At 41.0% G+C, this 18,517-nt stretch overlaps 1 protein-coding gene across 1 annotated transcript in view; it reads right to left on the reverse strand.

Annotated features, from left to right (window-relative positions):
- si:dkey-247m21.3 (5-hydroxytryptamine receptor 4) overlaps nt 1–18,517 on the reverse strand; it is a 52,649-nt gene that overhangs the window by 25,884 nt on the left and 8,248 nt on the right. The window contains exons 2-6 of the mRNA XM_037753644.1: nt 4,949–5,030; nt 4,606–4,788; nt 3,061–3,261; nt 2,798–2,951; nt 1,047–1,714 (exon numbers count right to left, since the gene is read on the reverse strand). Coding sequence (XP_037609572.1) covers nt 1,047–1,714; nt 2,798–2,951; nt 3,061–3,261; nt 4,606–4,788; nt 4,949–4,971 — 1,229 coding nt within the window. The 5' untranslated portion in view covers nt 4,972–5,030. The remainder of the gene's footprint in view (nt 1–1,046; nt 1,715–2,797; nt 2,952–3,060; nt 3,262–4,605; nt 4,789–4,948; nt 5,031–18,517) is intronic.

Raw genomic sequence — 18,517 nt, forward strand, 5'->3', positions numbered from 1 at the left:
AAGTCCAAGACAGTTTTCTTTTTTTCTGGTGAAACGTTCCGTCTAAGGCAACACCACAGCCGCTTGGACCATGTGTATTTATTTCTAGAGAAGGCACAGAGTGTTCCCATCTATTATTTACACATTAGGGTATGACACATGGCCTAGATGAGAAATGATGACTTAATTCAAATAAGATTATGGCTTGCACAAAGCCATGATATTTTGTCTCGCTGCTGGTTTTAGTGCACCACCAATCTTTGATCTAACTGATCTATTGTTAGTATTCTAAAGGCAATGATTTAATCTAACCTAATCTATACAACCAATCTATAACTTAAACAGTATGTCACCACGCACTGAAACATGTGTTGTCTTTTTAACGTCCAATATACCTCTTCCAAATTGGACACGATGAGAACGAGCGAGCGAGCGAGCGAGCGCACATCAGATTGTTTCAGTTTTTCCCAATGAAGATGTCCTAACCTGCTCCGTGCGTCAGCGAACAGGCAGAGTGACGTGTAGCTTTAGCCTCCGTCCTATTTTCCCTGTTCAAAATCGACACTGACGATTAATCAATATCGCGCTCTCTATGTAATAGAGAGTGACATCGCTCGTAGTATATCTAGACAATTTTTCGCACTCCACTCGCCAGAGTTCGCTTGATCGCTGGATGTTAGGAAGAGGTGTGAGACGTTTGCAGTTCAACAGAGCAGTGGTACAATGCTGCAGCAGCTTTTGGGGGCTGAGTGGACTAACTTTTGAAATTGCTGCGGCTAAACAAAATGTTGTTAATATCAGGTTGTGTTGTCACATACACAGACGAAAGAACAAATAACTGTCATTCTCTTTTCAATTTTGCAGTGAAGTGCATCAAAGACATACGAATACAAATAAAACAGACTTTCCAACAGCCCCACTGGCACTCTCTCTTTGCAAGAAAACCTATTTTCTTGCCTGAGGCCTTGATTTCTTCTGTGATGGACAGAGGACAGCAGGACAACACACATATACACATTTCACATATTCACAAAAAATGTGCAAATGTGCCTTTACCGTGTGTTTACCTCAGTGCCATAGACGTCCCGTTGACCGACGCAGCCGAGTACGCCCTGTGGGTGGGTCCGTAGGAGCAGCTCCCCTGCCGTGCGTACCGCTCGTCCCCACAGCAGAGAATCACCAGAAACGCCCTCCGAAACGCCCGGTTCAGAAAGGCGTACAGGAAGGGGTTCAACCCTGAATTAATGTACCCGAGCCACAGCCAGGCTGTCCACAGCTGCCAGGGCACTGAGTAATGGATGAAGGGGTCCACCACGTTGGTGATGAAGAACGGCGCCCAGCATAGGCAGAAACAGCCCATTATAATCGCCAGCGTCTTTGCCGCCTTAGTCTCGACGCGCATGCGGCTATTCGCTATGGGGGCGTGCTCTGAGGAGGAGGAGGAGCCCATTGTTGTCCTAAAGCGGTAGTGCTCCGACGGATCTGAGGAAGTGGAGGACCTCACGGCGATCACCGGGGCCGTCCCGGTGACGGGAGCGGAGCCGGCCCGCTGCAGTGTCTCGATCTGCCTCACGTGGGTCATGGCGGTGACGTAGATCCGCTGGTAGGCCAGGACCATGAGGGCCAACGGGACGTAGAAGGCCACCGTAGAGCAGATCAGGGCGTACGGTCGGTTGACCAGAAACACGCAGCTCGTGTCGTTGGAGCCTCCCGTCAAGGCTCGCCTCTCCTCGATCTGGAAGGGAGAGGAGATACAAAAATAACGAATCGTCAACAAAAATCGTCAAAAATATAAGATCAGATCAGAATTAGACATTCTGACCCACCCTTAACCTATAAGCATTTAAAAGCTATCTTTCACATAATACACATATTGAGTACTTCTGATTTCAAGGCTAAGACAGAGCCGAGACTCCTCAGTTTCATATCACCAGGCCACCGGGAGCGCAGAGCCTCATTCTTTGTTTTGGTGGAAATGGAGCAGACACAGTTCATTCTGTAAATTGTGTCACAATTATTAAATCAGTTTTTGTGGCTGTGTGACAACTGGACTGAGAAGGAGTTTCAATTACAAACAATTCCTTTTTTGGGCAGAACAAGAGTGCAATAGGAATTTTCAGAATTTTTGAGCGAAAGACAAGTGAACAAAGAAGAAGCACGACATATAAAACAAACCACTAAAACCTGGCCTAGATGTGCAAACATAAGTCATATCAAGTCCCATGCAATTTTGTCCGTGACGTATGACTTCAAGACACGCAGCCAGCTTTTAGAAACAAAAGATTGGTTGTTTGGATGGTGCCTGACTGACTGAAAGCCAGAGAAAAGGGCCGTGTATTTCATTAACTCTGGCTGAATAAATTCATCTGTCCTCGTCTGCCTCTGGGAGTCCTGCAGCTCATTTCAGGGCCGCTCTGAAATAACCTCACGCCAAAACATATCCGAACCAGCAGGAAATGCTTGTTGAAGTGCTGTCTTTGCTCGCAGCAAGAGAGCCTCCACAGGGACTGGAATTGTTTTGTGATCACTGCATTACCGTTGTCATCGTTCAAGGGATTGGAAACGTTATTAGAAACAGAGAATATTAGGTTGGAAAGGTTTATGCCGTGTTTGCCCTCGCAGAAAGAACATCTCTCTCTTTAGGCGTTTGAGTGAGATATATGAACTCTTAAGTGTGATACTTTATTAAAATATATTGTATATTTGGTTGATGCAGGGTTATAACACCAAATTGTATAATAATAATGTTGTTTATGAGCTCATTACTGTGTCATCGCTTGTCCCCCTCCTTGATTTCTTATATCTGCTGAGGACTCACAATGTCCTCGATGCCGATGGCGTTCCAGCTTTGCATGATGGGTAGAAAGGAGATGAATGTGGGGATGAGCCAGCAGCCACTGAGCATCACTGCCACTCTGATCGGGGTCATCTTGTGTCTGTAAACCAGAGGCTGGCAGCAGATAGCGTAATACCTGGAGAGACACACACACATGTTGCATTTGTAAAAGCCTATGAACGAGGTTCAAACCCCCCACCTACCCTCTTATCATCTCTCTCTCTCACACACGCAAACACACAAACCTGTCCAGCGCAATGCAGCAGAGGTGCAGGATGGACGCTGTAGTCAACAGGACGTCCAGTGACGTTCGAACCAGGCAGAAGATCTCCCCGTACCGCCACTGGCCGGTGGTCAGCTCGATTGCAGCGAAGGGCATCACCAGCAGTGCAACCAGCAGGTCAGCGAACGCCAGCGACACAATGAAGTAGTTAGTCTTCTTTTTTCTGAGAGGAACAAAGTCGGCATCAAAAAATGATCCGCAAACGTCATCATGGCGTACTGTATGTTGTCCTGTACCATCATGTCTCACACGACTATACTAAGCTTGCATCTCTAACCTTTAAAGGCAATGCAGCTCAGTTTGGCAGCTTTTTTTTTATTATTATTATTTCATGTTTAGATCAAAATTAAAATGAAGAGTTTTTTATAGTTTGACTTAGATTTTAAGCAAGTCATGAAATGTCACAGGTACCAATCTATCTGTCTTGTCAGATAATGTTTTTCAGGACAGCATTTCCGTAATATGAGTGCTTTGACATTTGATGGGTTGGTCCCAAAGCATGTGGAATATTTTAATCCTGTGTCCCAGAATGCCTTACAGATACATGTGTGTTTTCAGTACAAATAACAGGAAACTGGAAAATTCCCTGGCTTTGACTCTTTGTTGTGCGGAAGGAAATGCACATTTAGACTCAGCACGGAGATGTGAACAATGCATTAATGGCGTCCTAATCGGCTGATCTGTAACGTTAGCTAGCTCACTGGTGTTAGGTGAGCCGTATCAATTACAGATGCATGCTTCCTTCTGCGTGGTGATACAGTAGGCGGGGGTGGTTCGGTAAAAAGACAATAGTTCATACATGAAACTGCTAACAACAAGGTCTGTGGATTATCTTGAGAAACCGGGTTATGATTTCTGGAAAGAGACATCGCTGTTGAGTTTTTCAAACAAATTTTTTTTTTGCTACTTTGAGCACCAAAAGCATCTAGTTCCATTATATTGGAGAGAAGGCAGACATTTCTAATGCCGATATCTCCACAACTCGGCAACTCACACCAAAACAATCTAGATTGATAAATAGCCCTACAGGTAAGAGGAAAAACATGTACTTATGATTTTGGGGTAAACTGTCCCTTTAAAGCCAGATTGGACCACTGTTACTGCTTCCAGCATTTAAAGAGGACCTATTATGAACAGTCTGCTCTGATTGGTCAGGTGGTCCACCACTGTTGTGATTAGTCAACTGAACCAAACTCTTCAGACTCCAGCTCCACTTTAACTAGCTTTGTTTGAGAGCGTGCCAATAGCCGCTAGGCAGGTATTATGCAAATGTGTTACTTGGTGACATCACCACGTTATGGAAGAAAAGGCGGGACTTCAAGCGAGGCGTTTCAGGCAGTTCAGGAGCAGTGTTTCTGTGGGGGAGAATAACTCTCTTTGGCGTGGATTTTGGGATTTGTAACTTTGCAGACCTTTTACATGCACAAAAAACTATATAACACACTAAAAGAAAGGGAAAAGGCACACAAGCATAACAGGTCCCCTTTCAAAAAGACAACAGGCTCACCTTAGATGTCTGTCCTTGCAGAGTGCCACCATGACCAGCAGGTTGCCAAACACCGTCATGATGATAATAATGGAGAGAAAGATGGTGAGAACAATTGTCTCCAGCGAGCTCAGGAATTCCTGCTGCTCTTCCTGTTGTTGTTGTTCTTGTTCTTGTCCTCTGTTTATTATGTCATCCAACAAACTGCAAAAATGAAATAAAAAAATGAAATAGAATGCAACAATACTGAAATTAACCAGGTTTTAAAAATAATTTAACAAAACGGATTCATGATTTATTTTGGTTATTTATTTAGCTTTTATATATATATATATATGTAACAGAGTTTGAATCGATGACTTACTGTCGAGGTGATGTTGTGGCCATCACTGGTGGTCTGCATTGAGGTCAGCAGAGGATAGTCCTCATCACCCCATGCTCTGGCCCTGTTGACACACACACACACACACACACACACACACACACACACACACACACACACACACACACAATGGAATTGAGCTGGCTCTTGCAGTAATTTCTCTGGAAATAGTAGTCAGCTTGAGTGTACAGACGGCTTAGATTTCTTTCTTGTTTGTCCATCTTGTCAAAAATGTGATATTTATACCTAAAATAAGTAACTGGACCGCAGCGTGTGATATTTAGAAGACAAATAGGCTGCAACAGGCAGCAGCTGTCTCTGCCAGATTCCATCAGCATGTTAGTTTGTCTTTGTAATGCAACAATAAGACTGTGCTTTAGTGGGCACCGCAAGGGAAATTCTCCTTTCTCACTCCTCTGTCAAGAGAGGTCAAAGGTCAGATATCAGTCCCTGAACAGCACCTCTGTGGCTCGTAGGGATTCAGCATGTCCTGGTTGTCCCTGTTGAACGACAGTCTGCCTGACCCTGCTGCCCTTATTTAACCTGGTAAATAAAGTAAACATATTGATTTCACCAACAGCAGCCTGAGGTAACGAGAGGACAATTAGTTTACAACAACACATAAGGGAGGTTAAAGCATTGATTCTGGGTTATTGTCCACCAGGGCCCTATTTCACTTTTCTTCTTTATTTCTGTGAAATCAATAACTTCTGATTCAGCTCAGTGCAGCTTGTTATGTAATGTTTTGGTTTGGCTAATTACAGCCCTCTAATTAAGTCCAAGGACATCGGTGGACGCTCAAGAAATAAACCCTAAAAGAAAAAAACATTTATGTCATTTTTGCTTTCTCTATAATGTGACATGTGGCTAAAAAGCTGCATGTGAAAATTATTAATATAACTGATGTCTTTTTAAAGTGTTCTTTTTTTTATGGAGGACAGAACCTGCCAAAATAAAAAAATAAATTATTCAATAAATAAATTAAGATGCCATTAAAAGAACCAAAAATAATTGTACAAATAAATGTAGGCATTAATTAATTGATAAAATATGACATAAATTTATATTTCTGTTTTAATTTGCTTTTTTATTTATTTACCTTTGTAAAAATTCCCCTATTTATCTATTCAATTCAATTGAATTCAATTCAATTTATTTTTATCGGCTACTTAATTTTCCTTTTTATTTATTTTTTATTTTTTATTAACTTAAATTTATTTATTTGTCTTTGCATTTCTTTAAATTAATTTAATTTATTTTCAAATGTATTTATTAATTATTTATTTGTAATGTTTGCCATTTTAGTGTGTGTTAGCATGCTAACGTTTGCTAATTAGCACTATACACAAAGTACAGACACTGATGGGGTTATCAGTACGTCTGCAGGTATTTGATAATAAACCAAAGTATTGGACAAATACAAATTTTGACCTGAAGATGGTGCTAAATGAAAAATTAAAAGTTAATAAAATTCATCATCTGGGGGCCATGAATGTATGTACCAAATATCATGGAAATCTATCCAGTAGTTGTTGCAGATTTTCAATAAAATCCAAAAATGTCAACCTCATAGTGGCACAAGAAGAAAAGTAAGAGGATCGCCAAAGTTATTATTAATTTTTAGTTTTATGGCAAGTTTTATGGCAATCCATCTAATATTTGTTGAGATATTTGTGTCTGCAAGTGGTGGACCGACCGACTTGCTGCTGGCATGGCTAAAAATGAATTTATTATTAAATATATACAGAAATGTATTACACCAAGGCAAGACACAAGTATATACAGTTTCTCTCTATGTTTACAATAACTGTCAAAATCAACCAGTGTGACAGGAAATGAGAAATAAAGGTTGGCTGGAGTCATGCTCTGAGTCCTTTTACAGTAAGTATCGGTTCTTGAGGAACAGCAGATAACCTTTCATCTGTACATTTGTAGATGCCTTATCAGCTTTAAGCACCTATTCCAACATCTGCTGCATCTCTGCCTTTTTATGATAGGCTGTCTGGTCTTATCGCACTGAAGGGTCAATATCATCTGACAGAGTGACAGCCGGCGATCCCGTTAACAACTCCTTCTTCCTGCAGGCAGATCACCGATTACAGTTTGTCACGTCTGTGTGTCATCTAGTCCAGTAATTCTCAATTCTCTGGTACACCGTTGACTGTAAAGGCCCAGACACACCAACTCGAAATCAAAGAACTAGCGGCGATGAAGGCCAGCATTTGAGTCGCCTCACATCGCCTTTTTCTTGGTTAAAATGTTACACTCGACCGCGCCACAAAGACTACATACGACGACCAATTGCCATGTAACGTGTGCGGCGGCATGAGATGAAATAACTCTCCACACCAGCAGGTCGCGGTAGTCTGTATTTGTCATTCAAAAAGGGAAACCGGAGGTCCGAGGACAATGAAAATACAATCCTTTGTTATGATACGTTCATGAAACAAAGCGGCGTTTGCCGACCATTCTCACACCACTCTCACTCACCACTTAGCTTCATTCCAGATGGCCATGTCGCTGTGAAAATATCTGTGTATTGGAATGATCAAATGAGATGAAGATGAAAAATAAGAAGAGCCTTCTGTGTTTTTCCTCTTGACTTTACTCGTTGGCGTGCTTTCCTCACCTCCATTACTCTTCTCGTGCACTGATTCGTTTAAGCTGAACCACCAATCAGAGTGATTTCTCTCACCGACGGGCGCTGCCACCGATTCAACAGCTGAAAAAACTCTGACACAGGCAGACTAGAGCCGACGGAGCGGGACAAACTGAAAAAACTAGGCTGACGGACGTTCAACGACGGCCCTAAACTGTCCGAACCAAGCCGACCGTTGGCTTGGCGTGTCAGGGCCTTAAGGCTTTGATGTAAGTTTAACTAAAATCATCACTTTATTTTATCTTGACACTTTTTTGGGGGGATTTTTTGGGGATTCTGTTTGTGTTCTTATGTGAGCATACATCAGTGTATTGTGTTAGCTGATGCATCTTGTTTTTTGCACTATCCCCTTTGCTGCTGTACACTGCAAATTTCCCCACTGCGGGACTAATAAAGGAATATCTTATCTTATCTTATCTTATCTTATCAGTCTTGGCCTTCGACTTGTCTCAATTCAGAATATAGACAGTTACAATACGGGTCTGTGAGACCCCAGAGATAAAAAGGTTGCAAACCCCTGATCTAGTCAACAGCTTTTCCAGTTCTGGCTTGTCATTCATTTGGATTGTGAAATTGAAACCAAAACAGAGGTGACAAGAAAAGTTCACGCCAGTGTTTTCTATCAACGGCTCCACTTCCTTGAGGAGAGCAGAGAGATAACAGGTAGATTATACCAAAGCCTCAGTGTGCTTGGCTGGAGAGCATACTGTACATACCATTTCTACTTACATTTCTGAACACATGCGGACCACGGACAGATTATTAAATACCGCTATGGGCCACCACCATTTTTGGTGGTCAAGTAGCCTACCCACACAGATTTTTTCAGATTTTTTTTAATTCCCAACAGGGGCAGCATGCACCCAAGGGGGTAGACATGGAAAGATTGTGGAGCAGTTCAACTAATCTGAAAAAATGTAAATTATGCTTTGATATAATAACAAAAAATATCCACATATTTGTGTTTTGTGGATTACAAATTGGTGTGACGCTGAACATTTAGTATTTATTGTCATGATAAAACCAGTGTTACACGCCACACACCAACCTGAGTCCGATGTAAAAGCTGAACACAACATGCTGCTGTGGAGAGTTTGTGAGTGGCAAGCAAGCAGAGAAGTTGAAATATAAAGTTAAAAGTCATTACAAATGGTTGAAACATCCAGCTTCAGCATTCCATACTGAGAGGTAGTAGCACAAATGGGAAAAATGAGACTAAAGTCTAAATATCTTCAATTCCAGGATCACTCTATCTTGTATGAAAACATATTTGTAATGCCATGCAGTTTTAATCATTAATATCACTAAATAGCATACGTCAGACAAGAAAAGTTGGGAACCAATGTCCCAATCTTAATAATAGTCACTTGACACTGGGCCATGGCTTAAGGGTTCAATGTACTTTAAACAAACCCAACGTATTCTGACGCAACCGTCCGCATGATATTTTCAGAAAAAGTTATTCCTCCGTTTTCGTTTTATTCCTACAAATGTCCAGCAACACGTGTCAGTTTTCGCTCGTTACATGCATACAGTCTATTCAAAATAAACTTCCATCTTCACAGGAAACAACTTCCTTTGGTTCAGGCAACAAAACTACTTAGTTAGGTTTAGGAAAAGATCGTAGTTTGGGTTCAAATAATTCTGGAAGTGGCGTTACGTACATAACTTACATGACAAATAAATCAACGTTGACTTCTGGTTTCACATGGGACACGAACACTCGTCTTCTGGGTGAAAGTCCGGTATTTTTTGATCCACCCATCCACCCAGACCTCCTCCCTACATGGCGTTCACCGCTATTTATAGTATATTTCCTTGTAAATCCATCCATTATCTGTAACCACTTATCCTATTCGGGGTCACGGGTTTCCTAGTTCATGATTATGTGAACAACATTTAATGATGAACAGAGAGAGCTTGAAAAAGTCGATCAAATCCTGCTTACTTTCACTACTCCACACACACTGAGGCCTTTAGGGGCCCCTTAACCCTTGAGCACCTGGACCCTGTACCCGCATTCATGATTAGGGCCAAAAAAAAACTAATTATACACACGGTAAATATAATTAAATGTCAAGTTGCTGGAGGAATAATTTGGCTCAACAATGGTGCACAGATTGGATGGTGTTCAGCTTTGCATTCTCATTAGAACACCCAGTTTAATAGAACACTGAAAAAATGACTGAATATTGGTTGCATGTTAAATGGTCCGTATAGGAAACTGTAATAAGCATTATTCTCACACAGAAATCATCAGTGGACAACAAAATTCTAACACTACCCACCCTCGTACTCGTTGCTCACTCAGTTACTCACACATCGGAATCTAGGGGATGAGAAAATATTTGCTTAATCTGAATTTCAACGATAGAGAGACAGTGAGTAAGGAGGGTGAGGAGCAGAGCCTCTGACAGGTTGCCGCGGCTCTCCTGTGTGATGTGCGTCCAGGGCGGCTGCCGTATTTGACGAGTCGGGAGTGAGAAAGTGTTATCCAGGGAGGCGTGTTTTCACAGCTCACCGTGTTCATTTCACATCGGACTGATACAGAAACCAACAGGACAGAATGAACTCTGGAGAGCAGAATGAGACTAGGTAGTTCTATTTTGAATGCCCTGTACACCCTACAGTTATTATTGTCCTTATCGCTATTCGAATAAGTTTTGTTTTTTGTTTTTTATCATCATCCTTACTGACGACATTATTGACTATTGTCAAAACTCTCCAAATATATAGTAAAACTAAATTGTGCATCATGTCAGTGAAGCTGATTGAATGGCATTACTGTAAATGAAAAGAGAAGAAGACTTTATAGCCATGCGAGCAGCTCTGTGACATTATAGCCACAGGGGCGCTTTGAGCTACATGGTAATGTCAGCATTCTGCTCACAATGCAATGGCAATGCTAATAATGCTGATGTTTGGTGGGTGTAATGTTTATTATCTTCATCATATTAGTTTCACATGTTACTAACATTTGCAAATCAGCATTTAACACAAAGTACATCTGAGGCTGATGGGAATGTCAGTTTTGTAGGTGACAAATAAAAATGCTGACCCCATGATGGCACTAGATGGAAAGACAAAGTTACTGTATTACAATTCATCCTGTGGGGAACAATTTCCTCACGGTGGCACGGCAAGGAAAACTCAGTGAATCACCAAAGTGACCACCAAATCACCAAATTAGGATTCATCCTCTTACATACCTAGTGCCAATCCATCAAATTGGTGTTGAAATATTTCACTGAATAAATAAAAACATTGACCTACTGTGGATTAAAAGTGGTGGACCAAGCGACTGACAGACCGACGCTGGCATCCGTAGAGCCAGGTCACTAGACATTAACAGCCAGACAGGGCGATGCCGCACCTGACGCGAAGCGGAGGGGTCTTGCATCGCACTGAAATGGTTTCTTTCACAACAATGACCCTCTTACTTACTTACTTAGTCCTTGTTGTGCCTAGTGGCACATAGGGCAAGGACTAATGATCTCCACTCATCTCTGTTGTTTGCTTTCTTCTCAATGCTGTTCCAGCTGTATCCTCTCGTCTTCATTTCTCCTTCGATGGTTCGCCTCCAGGTTGTTTTGGGCCTCCCTCTTTTGCGTTTTCCCTCCGGTGTCCAACGCAATGCCACTTTTGTCATGTCATCAGATGGTTTCCTTAATACATGTCCAAGCCATCTCCATCTTCTTCTTATCAATATTGTTTCCATGTCCAAGCACCCTGTCGTTTGGTGTAGTTCATGGTTTGTGATCTTTCTAGGCCAGAATATCCTCATGATCTTTCTGAGGCGGGTGTTGTGAAAGCTAGAAAGCTTGCCTATGTCTTTTTCAGTCATTCTCCAGCACTCGGCACCATATAGAAGTACTGATAGTACACAGCTGTTGTATAACTTTAACTTGGTGTTTCTAGTTATGTGTGTTGACTTCCAGACGTTTCCAAGTCTTAGAAATGCTGTCCTTGCTTTTCCTAATCTAGCCATAATGTCTTGGTCAGCTCCACCATCTGATGTTACCCGGCTTCCGAGGTATGTGAAAGATGACGTACATGTCAGTTGTTGTCCATTTAGCTTTATTACAGGTGGTTCTTTCATGTTGAAGGGCATGACTTCTGTTTTCTTGATGTTGATCTTAAGTCCCAGCATGCTTGCATTCTTCTGTAGTCTAGATGTTTTGTCTTGCATGTGACTTGGTAGATGTGATAGGAGAGCAAGGTCGTCAGCATAGTCTAAGTCCTCTAAGTTGGAAAAGAGGGTCCATCTGATGCCAGTGTTTGAGTTGTTTAGGGTTTTTCGCATTACCCAGTCCACAACTACAATGAACAACAGGGACGACATCACACACCCCTGTCTCACTCCTGATTTAACAAGGAAGCTAGTGTCTTTCGTGCATCCTACTATGCATCTGAAGTCAGTGTAGAACACTTTCACAAGTGTAAGAAATCAATAATGTGACACAAAAATGGTCTGCCAGAGTCCAACATCAGAACTGCGGCCATAGCAACGGTCTGTTATACATAGCAACCGTCTGCTATAAAGAAATAACAGACCGTAGAACGCTGTGATTGACCAATCAGATTCGACAAAGCTGTCTAATAAGCATATTTATTTATAACATAGATAGATAGATAGATAGATAGATAGATAGATAGGATTGAGATTGACTGATAAACAAAAACAAACGGGCAGACAGACGACGTAGGAGGATTGACTGACTCATCTTGATGTGAGCTGTAATTAGAAGATGCTCACTCGCCATCTGGGAAACTTCCTGATCTTCTGGGCTGCACAAACTGCCTACCTTGATGCACGTCTGAAAACCTGACTGACAAAGTTTATGTGCGTGTCAAATCCTCTGGAAAGATGTAGTTTTCCCCTGATGCTATCACATCCTAATCAGATTAACCTTGTCTTCAACGGCTACCATATCACTCAATGACAACAGGTCAGGACTATTTTATATACAGCATATCAGCCTCTATCTCTCAAGAGGTGTACCACGAGGTCAGTGAGAAGACACTGAGATGTCCTTAAGATACTAAAGTGCATTTCTTTGCATTTCAGTTGATTTTCCAGCAGGTGTACGGACACAAGAATAATTTGCAATGTGCTGACTGCTTGACATCGTGTCCACAAGCGTGTGCTAAAATCATTTATGATGCAACAAAAAAAACTCTGAAAGTCGCACTCATTTGATTAAACAGTAGTTTTGTGTTGTGACCATGGCTTCACTGTTAACACAACAAATGCAGCAAATTAAATGCTCTTTAACTCTCCAGCCACTTGTTTTCTTGTCAGGTGGGAAGTAAATACTTCTCACATAATCTCACACCTCAGATTGTGAGAGGGCTGAACCGTGTGTGTGCGTGTGTGTGTGTGTTCATATGCACATATTTTTGTTTGTATGTGGAGGAGGAGTCTCTGGTCCTGTTGCCAAGGAGACTGAGAGGTATCAAGCTCTGCAGACTCTCCTCTTGTAATTTTAAATGTTTGAGTAAGGACGGCTGGCTCTTAAACAAGCTAGTGCCGGGGCAAACACTCTCACCTGAGGCTGTGCTGTAAAAGTGTGTAGTGTCTGTGAAGCAGCTGCTTGATCAGTGTTGATATACATTAGAAAATAGCATCGTGGGATAAGTATGATATAAAATATTACCAGAAATCCCATGAAAAGACCAAAGCCATAAGTGAATTTATCCTTCTTGCCTGTGTAACCAAGGCCTGGTGTAGCTTATTTCTCTGTGTTATAGACCTCCACTGATGTCAAAAATAATTTAAAACACATCAATGAGTCATGTTCCTTAATTACCATTAACATGGGCACAGTAGTTCATGTTGAGTCAATACCAAATTCATCATCCTGGTGCCGTAAATACTCACGAGAGCAACAAATGTGTATTAATCCGCCACTGAAAATAGTCCCCAACAAAAGCACTATTTACTTTTGTTTGAGTAACATTGTTAAAAACTACAGTGCCCAGGTGTTTTAGGAGATTTAGGCTTTTTAAAAAAAAATTTAAGTATATTATACTGTGGCTGATTTTTAAAGATTCATGTCTTCAGTGGGTACTGATGGACTTCGGGTTGAGTGCCACAGGATGGTTAGGGAAGTTGTTGAGAATTAAGAAACAAACTAACACAGTGTTGGTTTCGGTCATTTCATGGGATTATTTGACAATAAAACAACGTATTATATTTTAAGGGAAAATACATTAGTATCCATTGACTAAATCCACAGGGATCATTCTTGTTTTTTGTTATTTACTCAGTTCCACTTTCCCAGAATCTGTACACTTGTTTCATTTAGTGATTCCTATATGTCCTACTGTACAGTACAATGCATTCATGCAGTTTGTGCAGGCAAGACACTCCTGTTCTGCAGAGCATACTAAGTAATACTATTAAGTATGCCGTCACCAACAAACTGTTCACACTGAAGTATCGTATTGTATCGCATCGCATCGCATCGCATCGCATCGCATCGCATCGCATCGCATCGCATCGCCTCGCCTCGCATCGTATCGTATTGTATCGTATCGTATCGCATCGTATCGCATCGTATCGTATCGTATCGTCTCACATCGTATCGTATGACTGTATAGATCACGATGTTACCGGTTTTCTTGTCTCAGAAAAAGAAACTTTCAGTAATTATTTTTAGCCACTAGGTTCTGCTGATTCTTTTTTGTAATATACAGGCTTTATTGCTTGTCCTTTGAACCCTGTAGACCATCTTTGTTTTCCTTTCACTCCTGGGTAGAAAGCACATTGTGGAACCGTTCAGTCAAAGCATCTACATCCATCTTCTTTTGGAATCTCTTAAAGAAGCATTGTCTGTAAGTACAGGTTTTATAAGATGCCCATATTTGCGTCGATGTTTATATTTTGTGTGGATGGCTAGTTTAGACCAAGTTTTTATGTGTTATGCACTACTCATTGTTCACCATGTAACCTGACCCATTAATGGCTTTCAGCTTGCTATATGGGTAGCCAGATATATCAAATAGGCTTCATGAGGCATATATAATAGGCATGATGGAAATGTATATTAATGAGGCTTATCTTACTCATTGTTTCCTCTATTTTCTTTCTTCATTTCAGTTTTACTCCATTCTCATACTGTCAATGCTAAACGGTAGTGGAGTCATCTGTCTGTCTAGTTAAGGAAGGGGACTCTTTGATGAGGGCAGAACAACCGGTCCAAGCTATTGAATGAACATTGAAAATTGTTTATCACAAATGTAAATCAACATTCGTATTATTTTATCCAACAGTTAATTATTTAAACCGTCTGCCTTGCTGCCCGCCATTGGACAGTTTGAAGAGCCGCAATGCATTTTGGGGCATGTCCAGTAAGCTCATGTCTCATACTCAGAAATTCTTGCTATTAAGTAGTAGGCTATACATCATTTCTCACGTACACAAAAATCCCCATGTTATGCAGTTTGAATGCACTACATACTTAATTTTACATCATACTTAGTATAATAATGCTTGTATGCGATTTTGAACACAGCCTCCGTCTCTTCTACAATGAATCTCGCACTTAATGATGTCACTTTCACTTTTTCTTTTAGGTCTGTCAATATTTTTGGAGTGCGTCTTTAAACATTTGCCAGTGGACGGTATGATTAGGAGGTGTTGTTTACTCATATGTTAAGACCTGCAAACAACGCTGAACGCCAAGCTTCTTTTTCCAAAGGCACTTCACACAGAAGCCCGGTGTGTTTGTGCTTGAGGATTGGGTTTGTCTTTAAAGAGCCATCCATGCACCCTGCACAACTTCAAATGGAGCTCATCAGGTTGCTGCCAATCGACCAGGACTATAACTTTAACGTTAAATGTCACCACTTATGCCCTTTCTACACTTTATTGAAAACACAATCTGATCTTAAAACTTCAGAAACATTTTTTAAAAACTGATATTTAAGTCATATTGTATTATAAGTGAGGCTCTTCCCCTCTTCACCTCGATTGACTTGGAGCTGGCGGAAAGATGATGAGTTTATTTTGCCACTATTTTTTACGACGGTGTAACTTAAAGAGTGCAAAACAGAAAGCAGAACCCCTGTCAGTTTAACTCAGCAATGATCAGCCAAAAGCAAAAAACACCATCCGGTCTCTCTCTCTCACACACACACAGACACACCGAGCCAAGGAGTTTTGATTCTACAATATTATGTTAACTGAAAGAGGCAGGCAGGAAACATTAGAACTGGAGAAATGACAAACGTGTAAAATTTGCTCAAGAAACCAATTGGTTTGGGACGCCATTCAAAACCATGAAATAACTCCCACCATCACTACCAGCAGCACCAGCAGGCAGCACACCAACACACAAACACTTCTCTCTGGTTGGGAGGGAAAAGGCCTCTTCAGTAGAACCATGTAACACTAAACTCTCAACTCTAAACTGCGACCAATACACATTAAATTGTTAAATCTGCAGTGGAAAGAGCATTTAGAGTGTACTGAATGTCACTCTGTGGAAAAAACAATTTCAAGTGGTGGTCTCTCAGATCCTTGTTTTTTTTGTCTCCATCTTTCTTGCCCAGCACTTGTTAATGTTGTTTTTTCTTCACTGCAATGCCCAGGGGTCACCTGCCAATCAAATTCATGTTTTCTGCCTTTGGATTCTCTATTCATTAAGGTTTTATATAGATGATGCTCTTTTCTCTGTCTGTGTAGCCGCGATGTCTAACAACATATCCTCATCATGGTTCGTATGATTTCTTACGAAAAGTTATTCTTCATGTTTCATGCGTTTTCCCACGAATGTCCAGCAACACGTGATGCATGTGTCAATTTCCGCTCTAGTCTTTTCAAAATAAAACTACTTAGTTAGGTTTAGGCAACAAAACTACTTACTTACGTTTAGGAAAAGATCGACTTGGTATAGGTTAGGCAACAAAATTACTTAGTTAGGTTTAGGAAATGATCGTGGTTTGGGTTAAAATAACTACGGAAGTGTCATAACTTAAGTACGTAAGTTACGTGACAAATAAATCAACGCTGACTTCTGGTTTCACAGGATTACGAATGTCGGTCTCCTGGGCTTAAGTCCGGTGTTTTTTTGACCCACCCATCCATGCCGACCTCCTCCCTATGCGCCGTCTTTATACTTCCTGGTTCACAATTACATGGATTACATATGAATTGATTTTGTTGGATATGTACTTTTTTGTAGGTATAGCTACGAACGGTTTATGAGAACAGCCTGCACTGCTCCTGCTAGCAACCCACTTCCAGTGTTGCAAGTTACTTGAAAATGTGATCAATTACTCATTATATAATACCCGCTGAAATTAGTAATAAAATGACTTGGCTAATTACTCAACAAAAATTATTATTATTATTATTACTAATGTTATTATTATTATTATTATTATTAATATAATCCTTTACGCTACTCGTTTACTTTTCATTACTGCAACGCGTTACTAAGTAATGCCGTAATATGTGGCCCAGTTCTTCTTCAACATAAAGCACATACTGTATGTGCAGCTGAGAATTTTTCCTCTCAGAAAAGAGATACCATTACTACTATACCATATTATATACACTACCATACCATTCGCTACCAGAGCGAATTTATCTGTAGGAGGGGGACAGGAGGACGTTTCTGCAGAGACAGCAGCGTACCTTGAACTCACAACCTTCTGGGCCATCAGCCTGGAATAAGTGCTGTAATGACAGATCCAAAGTCTGCTGAGAATTAACTCATTATCTCAGACCAGGGTCTAATGTCGCGGGGGAAAAAGATTGGAGATGAAATACATCATGACTTCTGCTCCATTCTTTGAGTCTACATAAACTCTGTAGATGTGCAAACAGGACGGTTAATCTGGTGTTTTGTTTTTTTTATAAACCACCTTTCAAAGCATGTTTGCCATAACGGATACTTATAGCTCGGTCATGAATGTCAGAAAAGAGTCACTTGTGAGAAAACCTCCAATTCTCCCTTCTTATAGACTGATATCATTAACAAGACTGAGAATATTAAAATGGGTTAATAAGCCTCACTTGATTCGTTATACAATTGTTTACATATTTAAGCACTGGAGCAAAAATATTCATAGTTTTGAAATACATCAATTCATTTCTAGCATTAACAATATTTTTCAGTGTGTGAACATGATTACTGTATTTTCTTAATATGGACCCCAGGAAGAGTAGTTGTTGCCAAGGTAACTAATTAAAGGGATCCAAATAAACAACGAAAAGCAACATTTTATCTCCAGAAATCGTCTGTGCACCCTTTGTGCAGCAAAATGAATCTGCTGCTCCAACAAGGTTGAACAAAAAACCTCAAACGTGACCTCATATCAATAATGTCACCTGCAAAATTACTGAATATTCAAAAAAACCTTCATTTATCCTCATTTTGAAGAGGCTGCTGGATTTTCCATGCATACAGGGCCGCACTATATCACACACTTCTAGCCTGCTGCATGGCTGGAGCAAGATGCAACTGTGAGCGGATGGAGCGTGTCCTCTGAATGAAGCTGTGTGGGTGAGGGTAATGGGTTGTGAGCAGGTAATTGAGCGCGCCGGGCTCGTCACAATAAGGGTGCCAGCTCGCTGGGTGATGGGGGTATACGGAGAATGACTGCGGAACAAAGTGAATGACACACAAACGTGTGCATGAAGCACACACACACACACATAAAAGTTACAAATGCGAAAGACAGGCAGGCTGTGGAAATAAAGCCTCTACCCGGGGCCATCAGCCACTGTGTGCCTCCCCATGGATTTAGTTAGGACTGATCAGTTTTCCACTTTCTCATAGCACCACTGTCCACATCAATATCTCTTTCTGCATACGCGCTGCCGGGAAATCATGCTTAAAATACGCTCAAGGAAGCAATTATATGCCAACCAATAAAAAAGA

The sequence above is a fragment of the Sebastes umbrosus genome, chromosome 19, assembly GCF_015220745.1.
Source record: "Sebastes umbrosus isolate fSebUmb1 chromosome 19, fSebUmb1.pri, whole genome shotgun sequence".
NCBI lineage: Eukaryota > Metazoa > Chordata > Actinopteri > Perciformes > Sebastidae > Sebastes > Sebastes umbrosus.